We start from the raw sequence: 15,114 nt of genomic DNA on the forward strand, positions 1-15,114 counted from the left end.
CCACTGTTCGTTGGTAAAAGAGTAGCCGAAGAGTTGACGGTGGGTGTTGTTGACAAGTTGCCTTCTCTCTACTCAATCACTGCTAAATTAGGAACGGCTAGCGTAGATAGCCCTCGTGTAACTTTGCGCGAAATTCAAAACAAAACAAACCAAACTTTATGTCGGTCAGAGACACTGGCCTGTGTACCGAACAATGGTCAGAGATTGGTGTTCTAATTCATGATTGGAATGCCAGTATGAAAAATAAATAGCAGACCAGAGTTTCCAGCTGGTAGAGAGCATATTGTTACTTCTGTGTATTTTATTTGTCGACACGTTTGTTTATTTATTTTGTCGTAAATGAACACGTTTTGTTTTTGCAATATTATATTTACTTTTGATATCAAAGTGCGTATTATAGAACTGAAGAATTCTTCTTCTTTAAAATAATATCTTCCCTGGTTATCTTCTTCTTCAGTAGTAAATGTTGTAATTACTGGTCGTAAAATAACTCTCCAATCATTAAATGTTTTATAATAGACGAACTCTAGTTTCTTTGTTTTTTAACACCAGGGTAATGATCTTGTGGCTTACGAGCTTTACGACTTTTGAAAAGAAAAGACTATTGAAAAAATGGATTTTTAACAATTTTGTTAAGAACACACACACACAAAAAGATGACGTGCAAATAATTTTAAGGTTTTGAGAATCGTGAGAACCATCAACAGGTAAAAATTTGACTTAAGCTTTAAGATGAGGTTTTTTATGAGTAATTTCTTAATTTGCGTTAGTAAATATTTTACTGTATTTTTTGAAGTTATATAGATGTCGCTCCCATGTTTAGACGAAAACTATTAAATCGCCGTTTGAAATCAACGTAATTTCTTTTTCTCAAAGCGTCACCCCACTGAGATGATTAGATCTAACTATCGTGCTGCTTTTTCAAAAGAATAATTGAATATGTACGCTGCTTACTAAGGCGACATTTATAGGTCGTGTAAGACGAGTGGAGAATGAAAATATCGAAAATGAGGTTCTTGTACTTCGTGAAACTTTCAAAGAGAGGTCTCACGGGATATCGCGAGAGCAATTAGCCTAAACTTATAAAGAATAATGAATATTTCTAAGAATAGTAGACCACGATACAGCTGGAAGTGAGTTCGATTTTATTTGGTTGACTGGAGAAGATAATCGACCTGAAAGGTTTTCTGAACGAGATACATGTCGTTGAATTCAAAACGTAAAAAAAAAAAAACTAATCAACAACTAAACTTGACCAGCACTTTCCTATATTAGGAGATGATTGTGATATATTAACGACAACGTGATCTTGCTTTGAAACATTAAAATCCATTTGTTTTGGATTTTTTTTTGCGCTTGCGCAAAACTACACGAAGGCTATCTATACCTACCTGTTCCTAATTTCAATCAGATATACTACAGGGAAGGCAAATAGCCAGTAGCATCTACCACCAACTCTTTGGCCACTCTTATTTGACTGAATAGTGGGATATGACTGTCACTCTTATAGCGTACCTACGTGATTTTTGTGCATCGGGATGCGAATCATGAATCCTCTGATGAACAATCCAAACAGTAACCAGTAAACCATGCCCAATCCTATATAACAGAATCTTAGAAAAAAACCAACATAAATTTAAAGACCATGCTGGCACACCACAATTTAAGTCGACTATGCGAACTTCTCAAGAAACTAACCGAGTCTATTTTAAATCTCAACTTATTATCATGCTGACTAAAAAATAAAAATATATATAAGAATGAAAATCATGACAGACAAAGAGAGAAAGAAAACAAAAGATGGCCGTCATAGATGAAATCGTATGCCTTACTCAATTTATGGAATAAGAACGAGCTTATCTTGAAATTTAAAAGGAGGGGGGAGGTTAGGATTTCCACACTTGTTAACTGGAAGCTTATTTTCTCAGTGTCAACTCTACAAGACCTTTCTTAGACATGAATTCTCAACACGTATCCTTCGTGTCAGGTCAGTTGGTAGGAGCTAACAGTAAGCTATTTATTTGCCCGTTTATACCTCGCTCTAATTGGCATCGAGAAGAATTTGTCTGTTTTTATCTCATCTAAGATCGTATAAGGTCCTTGTCCGTGTTAAAAAAAAAAACAACTTATGTGCATCACATTGCAAGAAAGATCGTTTTCAGTAGAATTTTTTTTTCTCATAATTTATTCAAACTCTGGATTCACACTTTAAGTAATTGGTGCATTTGTTTAATGCAAAAAAAAAGGAGGGTAAATTTCGTCCATGAAAGAGGGGTGGCGTTCCACTTACACCACCCTCCAATAATTCAAGACCACCTCCAGTAATATTATTTTGTTACGTACACAAAATACATATAATGCATGACGTGAAATTTTAGTACACAAACCGCCCCCCCATTACGGCCGGGATCCAGGGCTCGCCTTAGGGCTCTGGAAGCTCTTGGTGTCTGGATTAATTTTATGCGTTCTCCTGCTTTTCCTTACAGTAATTTTCCTAATTTTTACTGGAAAATATTGAAGAGTGGGGGGTTGTCCCCCTCACTTCCTACTGTCTCCCAGTGGCACAGCGGTATGTCTGCGGACTTACAACGCTAGAAACCGGGTTTCGATACCCGTGGTGGGCAGAGCACAGATAGCCCTTATCGTGGTGGGCAGAGCACAGATAGCCCTTGTGTAGCTTTGTGCATAATTAAAAACAAACAAACAGCACTTCCTACGCCACTGCTCCTTACGTAATGTCTTTTTACGATTTCAAGACTAGATCCACATGTAGAACGTATTGGACAAACTTCCAACGCTAGAATAGGAACATTATTAGCTATGTATTGATATGTAGTAACAAAGAGCCGTAAATGAAATTGTACAATGTCTCAGGATAACTGAGTTTCTATAAAGAGGGGCCCCGCCATGGCCAGGTGGTTAGGGCGCTTGACTTGTAATTTGATGGTCGCGGGTTCGAATCCTCGTCTCACCAAACGTGCTCGCCCTTTCATCCGCGGAGGCGTTATAATGTGACCGTCAATCCCTTTATTCGTTGATAAAAGAGTAACCCAAGAATTTGCGGTGGGTGGTAATGATTAACTGCTTTTCCTCTAGTCTTTCACTGCTAAATTAGGGACGGCTAGCGCAGATAGCCCTAGTGTAGCTTTGCACGAAATTCAAACCAAATCCTATAAAAATTCTGAAAGGTAGTTATTAGGATTTGGGCGAGGAGAAAACGTTGTTCGGAGGAAAAGTTTAGTTATAATGTGATGTCACTCCTGGTCATCAATGTTAACACGTTTTTTTTTGTTTTTTTTTGCATATGTTTCGATTGGTCTTACTAAATGCCTTAGTAGTGATCTTTGCTTGTTTTTATACTGACTGTTTGATTGGTTGGTTATAGTTAAATGCAAAACTACACAATGGGCTATCCGTGTTATGCTCATCACGGGTATCGAAACCCTGCTTGTAACGTTATAACCCTTCGGACTTATCGCTGAGACACTGATGGGGGCTTGTTTGTATGAGTAGGAAACTTGAACAGGCATCATCCCAGTTCCTTTTTTTCCCCCCAGGCGATCTTCTCGCCTAAGAGTGTAAGTGGCGGGTGATGAGGCGCCACCATACATGTACGTATCGTTTAAAAATTAATTTATATTTATTACAACTGCCTAGCGAAAATAAAGTCTTCAAAGAAATACTTTACTTATCATCACATCTGTAGTTAGTCCTTCTAAGGTAGAGTTTGTTAACTGGCAACTCATTAATACCCTGAAGCAAAGAGGAAGGTGTGAACGAGTGCGGGTTCCCATTGGTTACCAATGCGTCCCACCCTTCATTGTGATCCAGTCTTTCGCGGTTTTTCTCGATGGTATGGCGTTATTTCTTTTGGCTCCTTATGCTTAGCGATGGTGGATCTGCTGTCTGGGATCTTATTACGAATTAAGTCAGGCCTTGTTTTAGCAGTAATTGGTTTAAAATGATTGGAAAATTACGCTGTAGACAATAGTACTTCTGGTGTATGAAACTCGTTTCATATCAACTTATACCCCCTCCCCTTCCCAAGCACAATAATAGGGAGGTAGATGATTGCACGTATATAATCGATCTTTCAGCTCCCTCTCACGTACCTGTACACCTTGTTCTTTCGTTATCAAACTCGGGGACCTTCGCGTAGAGAGTTTGGGCTGATTCTTGCATTCTAACCAGGCGATTAACATATATATATATTTATATAGATGTGAGCTTAATTTTACGATCTTTACACATTCGTGCCAGGAAAACGAACATTATATTAATTTTTCTTGACCTTAAATACTCACGTACTCTTTGGTCACTGAATCAAGTACGATTAGCCTCTATACATATCAAATGAAATGCTCTGTGTAACAACAACAGTTTATAAATGGGTTATTACGAATTTCTCTGTTTAGACGTAGTCAATAACCTCGAAATACAAGGGAGACAGCGTTCAAGCAGATAACGCTAGGCCTACTGAAGCCTGCGATTTGTGACGTTCTGGTGCAAATAGAAAATATGGGTCCCTTTTAACAACTGAATGACCGTAGTAATTTCGAATGTATTTCATTATATGTCCAAACAAACTTATAATCGAATCGAGAAAATCCGTAAACCAATTTAGCCAATAGACTGATAGGAATGCGTTATTTAAAACCATTAATTAAAAATAAAGCTACGTACTCTTGATACCAGCATTTACCGCCCTTCACGAAATACGCAAACTCGATTGTCGATCATTTCTTTCCTGGATATTAACTTTAAAATCAGATAGTAAGGTGATTTTTTTTTGTCTCAAGAGAAGGTGAGAAAGAGATAAATTTAAAATATTTTCTGCCAGGAGATCCATGACAATGACCTGCACGATTGTGTTTTGTTTGCTTTGTTTTTCTAAATTCAATGCATGTCATACGACAGGCAGTGGGTTTTTTTCAACACTGGGCCTGTAGTCAGAAGCGAATCACAACTGTATGACGACTATTACAGCGGAACCATCAATTGTAAGAAAAGCAGGTATCAGACTATATCTAGGCTTAGACGGAAGAGATAGGCCCGACTCAGTACTGGGCTTGTCATCTGCTTAAATAGGCCTAGCATTGTCTGCTAGCATTATCAGAACACATGATAAGCGTAACTTCAACATTACAGCATACTTATAAACACATTAAAATGTGTGATATGGAAAATTCCGTAGTCTGTACAAAAATGCAATTCAACAAAATTTTTTGCCTACAAAAAAGGTTATAATGGTTCAAAATGAACACATTGCTACAATCAGGGTTCAAGAAGAAAAAACAATTTATTCACAATAACAGCATTTAGAAATAATTTCAACACAGTTAATAAACAAATGCCTAGCCAGGACTTCACATCAATATTAATAAATCATTTATCATAAATATTAATAAATCAATAATAATGGAACCAAGAAAAAGAACCAGAAAGAAAAAAAACCCAATTAAAAAAAAATACAGCAATTACAATATTCAAACAATACCTTTCAATATCGATTAACAAACAGCAATGACTACACCCTTCAATAACTATATCTCTCAATGAAGCTTCTGGCACGAGAGTACAACCTCATGTGATCATAAATTTACATACTTTTCTGCTATATTAGTAGTATCTATACGTCACCGCTAGGGAATCTGGTGTTAGTTTCATCATATACACACACACATATATATATTTACTCAAAATAAAAATGATTATGTAGACGGTGAGTTAGCGTTTTAATGCAACTAAACTAAAACGATAGAAAGAAATAGTAAATAAATGATAAATACAATCATGATCATAATAAAAAAAAGAAAGAATTTGTTATCTCACAAGGTACCGATTTAAAAAGAGTCGTTTATCAATAGCTCGTTACACTTTGGAACTCCTTGGCTTGAGATCGAACCCAATATCTCTCGCACGCCTAACGAGAACTTTAGAAACCGAATTAAAGGATTAACCCGCTAGTAATTTCAGACACTTTTACCACAAGACAAAAGTAGGTTTCAAAAGTGTGTAAGAGCGATATGGGGATAAAAGAGAGGGGTATCGAACGTTCCTGAGGCTAAAATGGCGGCTGGGATTTGAATGAGACACCAGAAAAGGGGGTCAATGTCTTTAAAGACACTGTACATGTTGTTAATCAGACCAACTCGAGTCTTGCAAGGAAAAATTATGGTTTTATTAGCTCAGAATATAATTTTGTAATATAAACAGTTCATAGATATCTAAAGAACACATTACTATGCTCCTCTCCCGACCTATTCCCGATTTATTTATTTTTAATTGGGAAATGAAAATGTTTGTATTAAGGTGTGCTTTTCCAGACAAAGAGTCCCCCCCCCCGATGCATCTGAGGTAAGTTTATAGACCTACAAAGTTAAAATCTGGGGTTCGATTTCCCGCGGAGAATAGAGTGCAGGGTGCCCATTGTGTAGCCTTGCGCTAAAAAAACAAGATCCAGACAAATTTGTCACCATTCTCATTTGCTTATACCATTGAAACCGGGGTTTCATCACCTGCTCCTTTGTGCAGTTTTGGACGTAACTTTAACTTTCCAAAGTTGTTAGCCTAAATTCGGCCAATGTACTCAGTAAAAAAGCCGATTAAATGTTGCCTGCCTCCATCGTTAATCAAAGAAGTAAAGTTACGTCTTAAAACGACCTTGTCCTCGATGAACCGTTTACTATGTAATGTTTGGTATACTATTTCTATACTAGCTGTTATGTAAATTCATGATTGATGAAAAGTTATCTTAAGTTTGTTTGTTTGATGGTTTAAAGTTATATAGCTACACAATGTGCTCTGGCCACCACGGGTATCAAAACCCGGTTTCTAGCGTTGTAAGGTTATTTTAGGACATAAAAAGTTGCTTCCCATATATGTAATTGAAAAACCAAAAAGCCCATAGAAACTGCAAAAAACAAAGTGCAAAACTGAGAATTTGTATGTACTTCCGCATGCAACTAATGACGTAGTAATTAATGTGTCGGACTGCGGACAAAAGGTCCAAGGTTCGTGATGCTGCTAAACACTCTTCGCACTTTAAGCTGTTATAAAAATTGTAGTCAATCCCATTATTTGGTTCAAAGAACCCGATAAGTCCCGTATAGCAGCGCATGCTGCTGGTTGACTGGCTACCATCTCTCTGGTCAGTATTTCAAAACTAGGGAAACTATACCTGAACTCCAAAGGTTCCTGTTCTGGCTTTTAAGCCCACATGTACACGAGATTTCATTAAGGTTAAAAAAATCCAATTTATTAACATTGTACAAGCTGTCCAAACATAATCCTATTACATAGGGACGAAATACCTCGATAAATATTTTGTAAAAGATTTCTCTTTTCACAGTGTGAAATTGTCTTTTACAGTAGAACAATCACACCGAATGCTATACCATATTGCTCCCCAAGCGAAGATTAGATTAATTATTTATTTGTATTCAAGAAAAGCCCCCCTCCCCGCAGTGGCACAGCGGTAAATCTGGAGGTTTATAGCGATAAAAAAAAACGGGTTCCGATACACGTGGTGGATACATCACGGATAGTCCATTGTGTAACTTTATGGTAAACTACAAAACAACCATTCAACCATACGCATGCGTAGTTAATATAACAACTGAATAGTTTGGTTGCTTTAAAAAGCATCATTACTCGTCGTTAGGGGCTGTTTCTCTTTGGTTTCATTAATTAATTTCTCGACCTGTAAATAGTGTACGTTTAGATACAGATGACAGAAGTCACAATCCGAATATGAAGTCTTGGCTATTGACACAAACACACTGTGAATGTAAAGGTAGTTGAACGTCACTAATGCCTTTCTTGCGGCCTGATTCTTATCAAAACTCTATTACGAAGAAGGAACTTAACGTTACAGAAATGACGGACGTGGAGGTTAAGATAAAACGTTTAACCCATTGTTCTAAAGGGTGCATGCTGGTATCTTATCGCACTCCAGCTTGTACTCGTTAACTTGCAACATAGTACGACCGAGTAGTCTGGTCAGACAGTGCTGCTGTAACAGACTTTATTAGAGCACACATCTGGTGTACAGATGCAAAGAAAGCTCAATAGTTGGGACTGACTTGAACATGCTATAGATACGCAGGTCGCGAGCGGTTAGGCATGCGGATATTGTGGGTCAATGTATTCTTGGTCTTCAGATCCACGCTTTGCTTGGGCGCGGACTTCTTTTAGGTGGGGAATGAATGAGCCGCGTGCTACATCTGATACCGTTCACCACCCTCCCCGTCTGTCTGCCTGCCACGGCTAACTCCTTAATTAAACTACGTACCCTCTGGTCACTATGAAGGAGGTATACGTGGGCGAAGAAACTAGTTCAGAATTGGGAGATAGGTGTGCTTGTCATGAACGGGCACCCCTTACCTGTGACATGCCAGAATGACGTAAAATGATGGGCAGAAGTAGGACTGACCGCTCTGTAACCCGATCTATAGAACGAAACACTTTGAACCTCCATGTTTACGTCATGAAATATTTGTTATTGAGGACTTTGAAAACATCGTCTGTTTAAACCTACTGGAGCGCTATAATAAAAACCTTCCCATGATCTGTCTAGCAGATTCTCTGTAGGCTTCTGATTCATATATATATATGTGTATGTATGTGTTTTGGTTATGTACATAGTATTGATATATATATGTGTATGTATGTATGTGTTTTGGTTATGTACATAGTATTGATATATATATGTGTATGTATGTGTTTTGGTTATGTACATAGTAGTGATATATATATGTGTATGTATGTGTTTGGTTATGTACATAGTATTGATATATATATGTGTATGTATGTGTTGTGGTTATGTACATAGTAGTGATATATATATGTGTGTATGTATGTGTTGTGGTTATGTACATATGTTATAAATACTACGTTGTTGTTTTTTTTTCTTTTTGCTATTTATTCTAGATTTTTGTACCTTAAGATGATTTTACAGCCTCAGTAAGTCGCTCGTCGGTCTTGTGGTTTGTTTTCCTTTATTTTTAATTCGCTAACTTTCAATATCGTACTTCAGTATAAAAGTATTAAAACGATCTAACAGTTTATCCCTACTGAGTGTTTGGGGGTCAAACCCTTCTGCTATATTAGATTGTATACCACAGTGAATTTTGTTCCCGCTTCTTTGCTGCATGTAGCAAGCATTCAGGTAAGTTAGTTAGTTAGTGTAAAAAAATATAGATTAGATTTTATTTCTTTGTAATTAAGTACGGAGCTGTAGAATGGGCCACCTGTGCTCTGCCAACCACGGATATCGAAACCTGGTTTTTACCGTTGTGAGCCCGCAGAAAGGCCGCTGTGCAACTGGGGGCAAAGATTCGATGTGTGTTTTAAACGTACAGATATTATGCACTTACAAGTCCCCAAAAGGAGACAAAATGCTTTAGTCTGGTTTAGTCTTAATCATTGAAATATTAGGCTTGTAACTGGAACAAAACTCAACAGGTGGGTTTACCTTTCTCTTTAGTACGAAGACGTTTTTTTTTTTCATCCTTCGCGCCAGTCACAGTGAAGAAACGTTCAACTGTGGAAATATGACACACCCAATATTTCCATGTTTTACCCAGTGCCAAGTATATATATTTTTCCATTGAAAGAAAACTACGAACAGAACAGAACTTGCGACAAAATGGTTTATCAAATTGTGCTTAAAAAGATCTTTAGTGGTTGTTAGGAACTATTTCTTTATACTTTCTTAACTTAAATTGATAGTTCAATAAGAAGAGTGTTGAATCTAAGTTTCAAATGGACAGCAACTGCCTATTGTAGAAACCTACAAATGTCGAAACGTCGTCCTCTACATTTGTAGGATTCTACAACAGGCAGTTGCTGTCCATTTGAAACTTAGATTCACTGTGAATAATCTGCCTACACAATCTATCAAAGATTAAGAAGAGTATTACTTTTCTGTTTTTTTTGTTTTTTGTTTTGGAATTTCGCAGTAATGTGTTATTAGAAATCCATAGTAACATAGGCGACGGAAAAATTTTGAATTTTTGTTGTTGTTGTTTTTTTTGGGGGGGAGGGGGGGCACAGACTATTGTATGCATCTTATTTGCTATTTTAATCATGACGACTGAATTCAAATTTGACACAGTGACTTTCCGATAGCTATACACAAGTCTCTATTCCTCATTCAAAGGGGTACTTTACCACAGAGTCAAAATAGTGCCCCCCCCCTAGTTCCCGCCGACTATGGATATTAAATCTCAACCGCATTGTTTAACATACCGATAATTTAAATGTTTTATCTGGTATATATATTTTCTGTGTTCAGAACTTATACACGTGAATTCTTTTTTTTTTTTTTCTAGTTTTAGCTTTGTTCAACCGAATGGAATCGCTCGACCCTTCGAAGGCCACCTGTCGTACAAAGGCGGAACTCCTCCACTTTTGGGGAGGAATTCGGAACCGCCGGAAAACAGCAGTCGAAAATTAGAAAATCATCTCAAATCGTCTCCGATCCTTGGAGAGAGTCGCTCAGTTCCATTCAGTTTCGGGGATTTTTCATCATCCCAAACTCTTCTAAACTTAGTTCGAACTGCGAGTGCGAAGAGTGCTTCACAGTTGGAAAACTACCTTCGAGGGGCAAACAAGAGACCGTTCGAATCAGATCCTCTGGATCTAACAATGGGGGCTACAAAGCGCCCTCGTCTGGGTACTCCAGACGCGTCTCCGCATCGTTGTTTATATTTACCTATTTCACGAGATATTCGTGACATCATTGGGTCCATAAAAACGGACACGGACATCATTGGGTCCATAAAAACGGACACAGATGCACTAAGTAATACTCACAATGATACTAGATCGAAGGACAGCTTCCGCAAGACTTCAAGCTGGACGAACTTGTTGGAAGGAAGGCTCCTTAGGTCTGAAAGTTCTTCCGCTCAGGCATCGCCTAAATCTTCCGACAGAGGTCGTTGCCCTTCCTTTTGTACTGACCAGTCTTGTTTAAACATATCAGATGCTAGTGAGATTGCGCAGTGGACTGTTGATGACGTAGTAAAGTTTGTGATGTCAGTGGAATCGTGTGCCGAATATGCAGATGTAAGTATAAAATTACTGTTTTTTTTTGTACTGTGTTGTTTGAAAATAGATTTTACGTAATATCCGTTTTTCTTTAACGTGGATGTTACGTAACGAACCTCTTTAACCACACGTGAATTGAGAACATTTTGTATTTAACGGGCAAAGAGGAAGAAAAAAAAATTATATATTATGATCGTTAAAAATATTCGTCCAAGAAATAGTTAAAGGTAGTTTAAAAAATACAAAACATCTTTGTGCTCGTTAAGGCGATAAAACTAATATTTTGTTACGAACCAACAGGTGTCATTATAAAGGCGGTTAAAATTGTTTTTAAGAAGGGGGGAACATACTTGTAGACTGTACATAAAATCAACAATTGCTTAAAGTCACTGTATCGTGTCATTGGGCTCATAACAACAAGGCAGACTGCATCTTATTAAGTTCTACAATATATGAACCTTTAGTTAGCGATGCCGTTTTCTAAATACGTAGCCCGAGCACTAACTAGTAGGTGAGAAAGATATGAATTAGATAATTGTTACCCCCTACTGTGTGTTTTGAGAAGGAAATGAGGTCGAAGGGGTTACAAAGTAAGATACGCTAGAAACTGTAAACCTTTATAGAAAATGACAGCAGAGATATAGCGTGGAAAAATTATGGGTTAGGTCTGATGCATGTCGTTGGGCACACACACAAGTCAGTCAACATTTGAACTAGGATGGTTTGTTGACCGTAACTAGTATTTTTGGATACTAAAAGTGTATACATCTTCTCCATACGAACAAAAAAATGTGATAAAAAATTATGTCAATAAATTATAGATTCTGCTTTATAGGTTTGGCTTCAAACATTGTTATGTAATTATTATCAGGATTTACCAGTAATAATTCAAACTTATCAGTACTAGCAAAACAAAGGGGTTCATATTTTCAAGTTGAAAGAGGGAGCTAAGTTTTGTTTGTAATTAAGCACAAAGCTCCGCAATGGGCTATCTGTGCTCTGCCCACCACGGGGATCGAAACCCGGTTTCTAGCGTTGTAAGTCCGCAGACACACCGCTGTGCCACTGGGGGTAGTGGGGGCGAAAGAGGAAGAGAAACGAGAGGCGTTGCGGTAAATATTAAAAGATTACTGAATCGAAACTTCCAGGACATACCAAAACAAAATTATGTTTTAGGGGTTTATAACGACCCCCTGCACAAAGTAAAAATACGTTGTGTATATATTTAAACAACCTACATCTATGTACATTAATATGGATACATACACAACTTGTGTTTGTTGTGGAAAGTGTCACTAAAAGGTTCCGTACTAATTAGCGTAATTTACATGGGGGGCATGCCCCCTCACAATTTCATTCTCAATCTCACCCTGATGAGAAAAATACATAAAAAACCGTCTAATAAAATACCCTCTAATTCATTTTAAGCTGCAGTTCACCACATGAGCGATAACAATATATTGTGTGTCATTCACCGCTAACAATACCTTTGAATTGGCTACGAATATATTTATACTTCGCCGATTTTAACCAGTTGTAGAAATTCAAAGGTATTGTTAGCGGTGAATGATACACAATATATTGTTGTCGCTCATGTGGTGAACTGCAGCTTAAAATGAATTAGAGGGTATTTTATTAGATAAATTCAAAGGTATTGTTAGCGGTGAATGATACACAATATATTGTTGTCGCTCATGTGGTGAACTGCAGCTTAAAATGAATTAGAGGGTATTTTATTAGACAAATTCAAAGGTATTGTCAATGATAGTAGACGTATTGTTACTCAACACAGCACCAAAACTTAGAATGTATTCGAGAGTAAACCCTGAACCTTCAAATTACCAACTCATTTTCGTGTTTATGCATCAAAGTGCTTATGGGTCCATGACTTTGTTAATTACAGAGCCCCCCTATTAAAACACGAGTCACATGAAAAGTAAATAAAAAATACCGTCAATGTTGAAATTAATCTAAGTAATTACTGCTGGGGCTCTCTGTCTATTTTACGTAGAAAATTAAGTATCTTAACCCCTTTCGTATCAATGCTTTACGCCTCCCCCCCCCAGTGGCACAGCGCTATGTCTGCGGACTTACAACGCTAGAATCCGGGTTTCGATACCCGTGGTGGGCAGAGGACAGATAGCCCATTGTGTAGCTTTGTGCTCAACTTTAAACAAACAAACAAATTAATGTTTTACAAGTGTTGTAATAAACAGAAAATAAGATATAATATGTGAAACCCACCGATACTTATTCCAGAGTTAAGAAGCAAATCTCCCCACCCTCCCCCCGGTGGGACAGCGGTAAGTCTACGGATTTACAACGCTAGAATCGGGGGTTCGATCCCCGCGGTGGACACGGCAGGTAATCCAATGTGGCTTTGCTCGGAAATAACCAAGCCAAACTAAGATGAAAACTTATCTCGATAAGCCAGAAAAATCGAAAGAAAAAAAAAACAAGTGTGTATAATGAACAGAGTTTGTTTGAAACATTTGACTCCGCATTTTGAAACTATCCGCCTCGTTTTCTCTACTTTTATTACTTGAATGGAAATCGTTTAGAATAGGTTTTAATAATGAATAACAAGCGTTACCCGAGGGAAATGTATATATTTAGAAAACTCTCGTAAGAAATGGACCGCAATTCCAAACCGCCGACACCGGAGTTTGATACGGTAGGTTAAGAATTCGTCGTGTTAATCCGCCCCCTAACGGTGAGCGGCGCTAGCGTGCAAACAGTTGGCGCGCGAAGTAATCAACTCCTACATTTTTTCCACTGTAAAGAAGAGAGTTGTGAGAATTTATTAACGCAGAATTTCGCGAGACTCGCTAAATAACACGTAACGTATGTAATGAAAGGATCACAGAAAAGTACGCCTTCCGCACGAGCCTCTCTTCAACATGTAATGCGTCTTATGTTAATACATTCTTTGATCCCTCTCCCCCCCCCCCAAAAAAAAACAGAAAGAGAGAGTGAATGAATGAAAGAAGATTTGATAAGTAAAGTCTGTTAAAACGCTGATAACACACGAGACAACTTATACGTCATTTTAAAGCTAATACACAAATCTGAGGAACATAAAGTGTTACACATTAAATCGTTTTCTCTACGTTGATATTTAAAGGCTTATTAAATTACTCCATTAATCATACAAACCACTATTGCTTGAGTAGATAGATAAACACCAACGTTATACATTTACTGCAGAAAAGATTAAGCAGTGCATCTACACCTCTTAATACCATTTATATTGGTGTTTATATGATTCGTACAGGAATTTCTGTGAGTTTTATACTGATGTTTCTTTAAGCTTTATATTGATAATTCTTTAGTTTCGTACTTGTGTTTTTGTAAGTTTCATACTTACGTTTCTGTAAATTTCATACTGACGTTTCATGTTGATAATTCACTTAGTTTCATACTTGTGTTTCTGAAAATTTCATACTGACGTTTCTTTAAGTTTCATGTTGATAATTCACTTAGTTTCATACTTGTGTTTCTAAAAAGTTCATACTGACGTTTCATGTTGATAATTCACTTAGTTTCATACTTGTGTTTCTGAAAATTTCATACTGATGTTTCTTTGTTTCATACTCGTGTTTCTCTGAGTTGAATTCTGGTGTTTTTGTAAGTTGCATGCTATTGTTTATATAATTGCAAACAAGAATGTGAGTGAGCAACGCGTAACAATGTTCTGTAGCATTTCACGTTAGAACAAAGAAATTGCATAACGTAACAATGTTCTGTAGCATTTCACATTAGAACAAAGAAATTGCATGACGTAACAATGTTCTGTAGCATTTCACGTTAGAACAAAGAAATTGCATGACGTAACAATGTTCTGTAGCATTTCACATTAGAACAAAGAAATTGCATGACGTAACAATGTTCTGTAGCATTTCACATTAGAACAAAGAAATTGCATGACGTAACAATGTTCTGTAGCATTTCACATTAGAACAAAGAAATTGCATAACGTAACAATGTTCTGTAGCATTTCACATTAGAACAAAGAAATTGCATGACGTAACAATGTTCTGTAGCATTTCACATTAGAACAAA

General features: G+C 37.3%; 1 protein-coding gene across 1 annotated transcript in view; it reads left to right on the top strand.

Moving 5' to 3' along the window:
* Positions 1 to 15,114, top strand: part of LOC106468295 (polyhomeotic-like protein 2) — a 54,099-nt gene that overhangs the window by 13,556 nt on the left and 25,429 nt on the right. The window contains exon 2 of the mRNA XM_013928714.2: positions 10,335 to 11,070. Coding sequence (XP_013784168.1) covers positions 10,335 to 11,070 — 736 coding nt within the window. The remainder of the gene's footprint in view (positions 1 to 10,334; positions 11,071 to 15,114) is intronic.

Source organism: Limulus polyphemus, unplaced genomic scaffold (assembly GCF_000517525.1).
Source record: "Limulus polyphemus unplaced genomic scaffold, Limulus_polyphemus-2.1.2 Scaffold2952, whole genome shotgun sequence".
Lineage (NCBI taxonomy): Eukaryota > Metazoa > Arthropoda > Merostomata > Xiphosura > Limulidae > Limulus > Limulus polyphemus.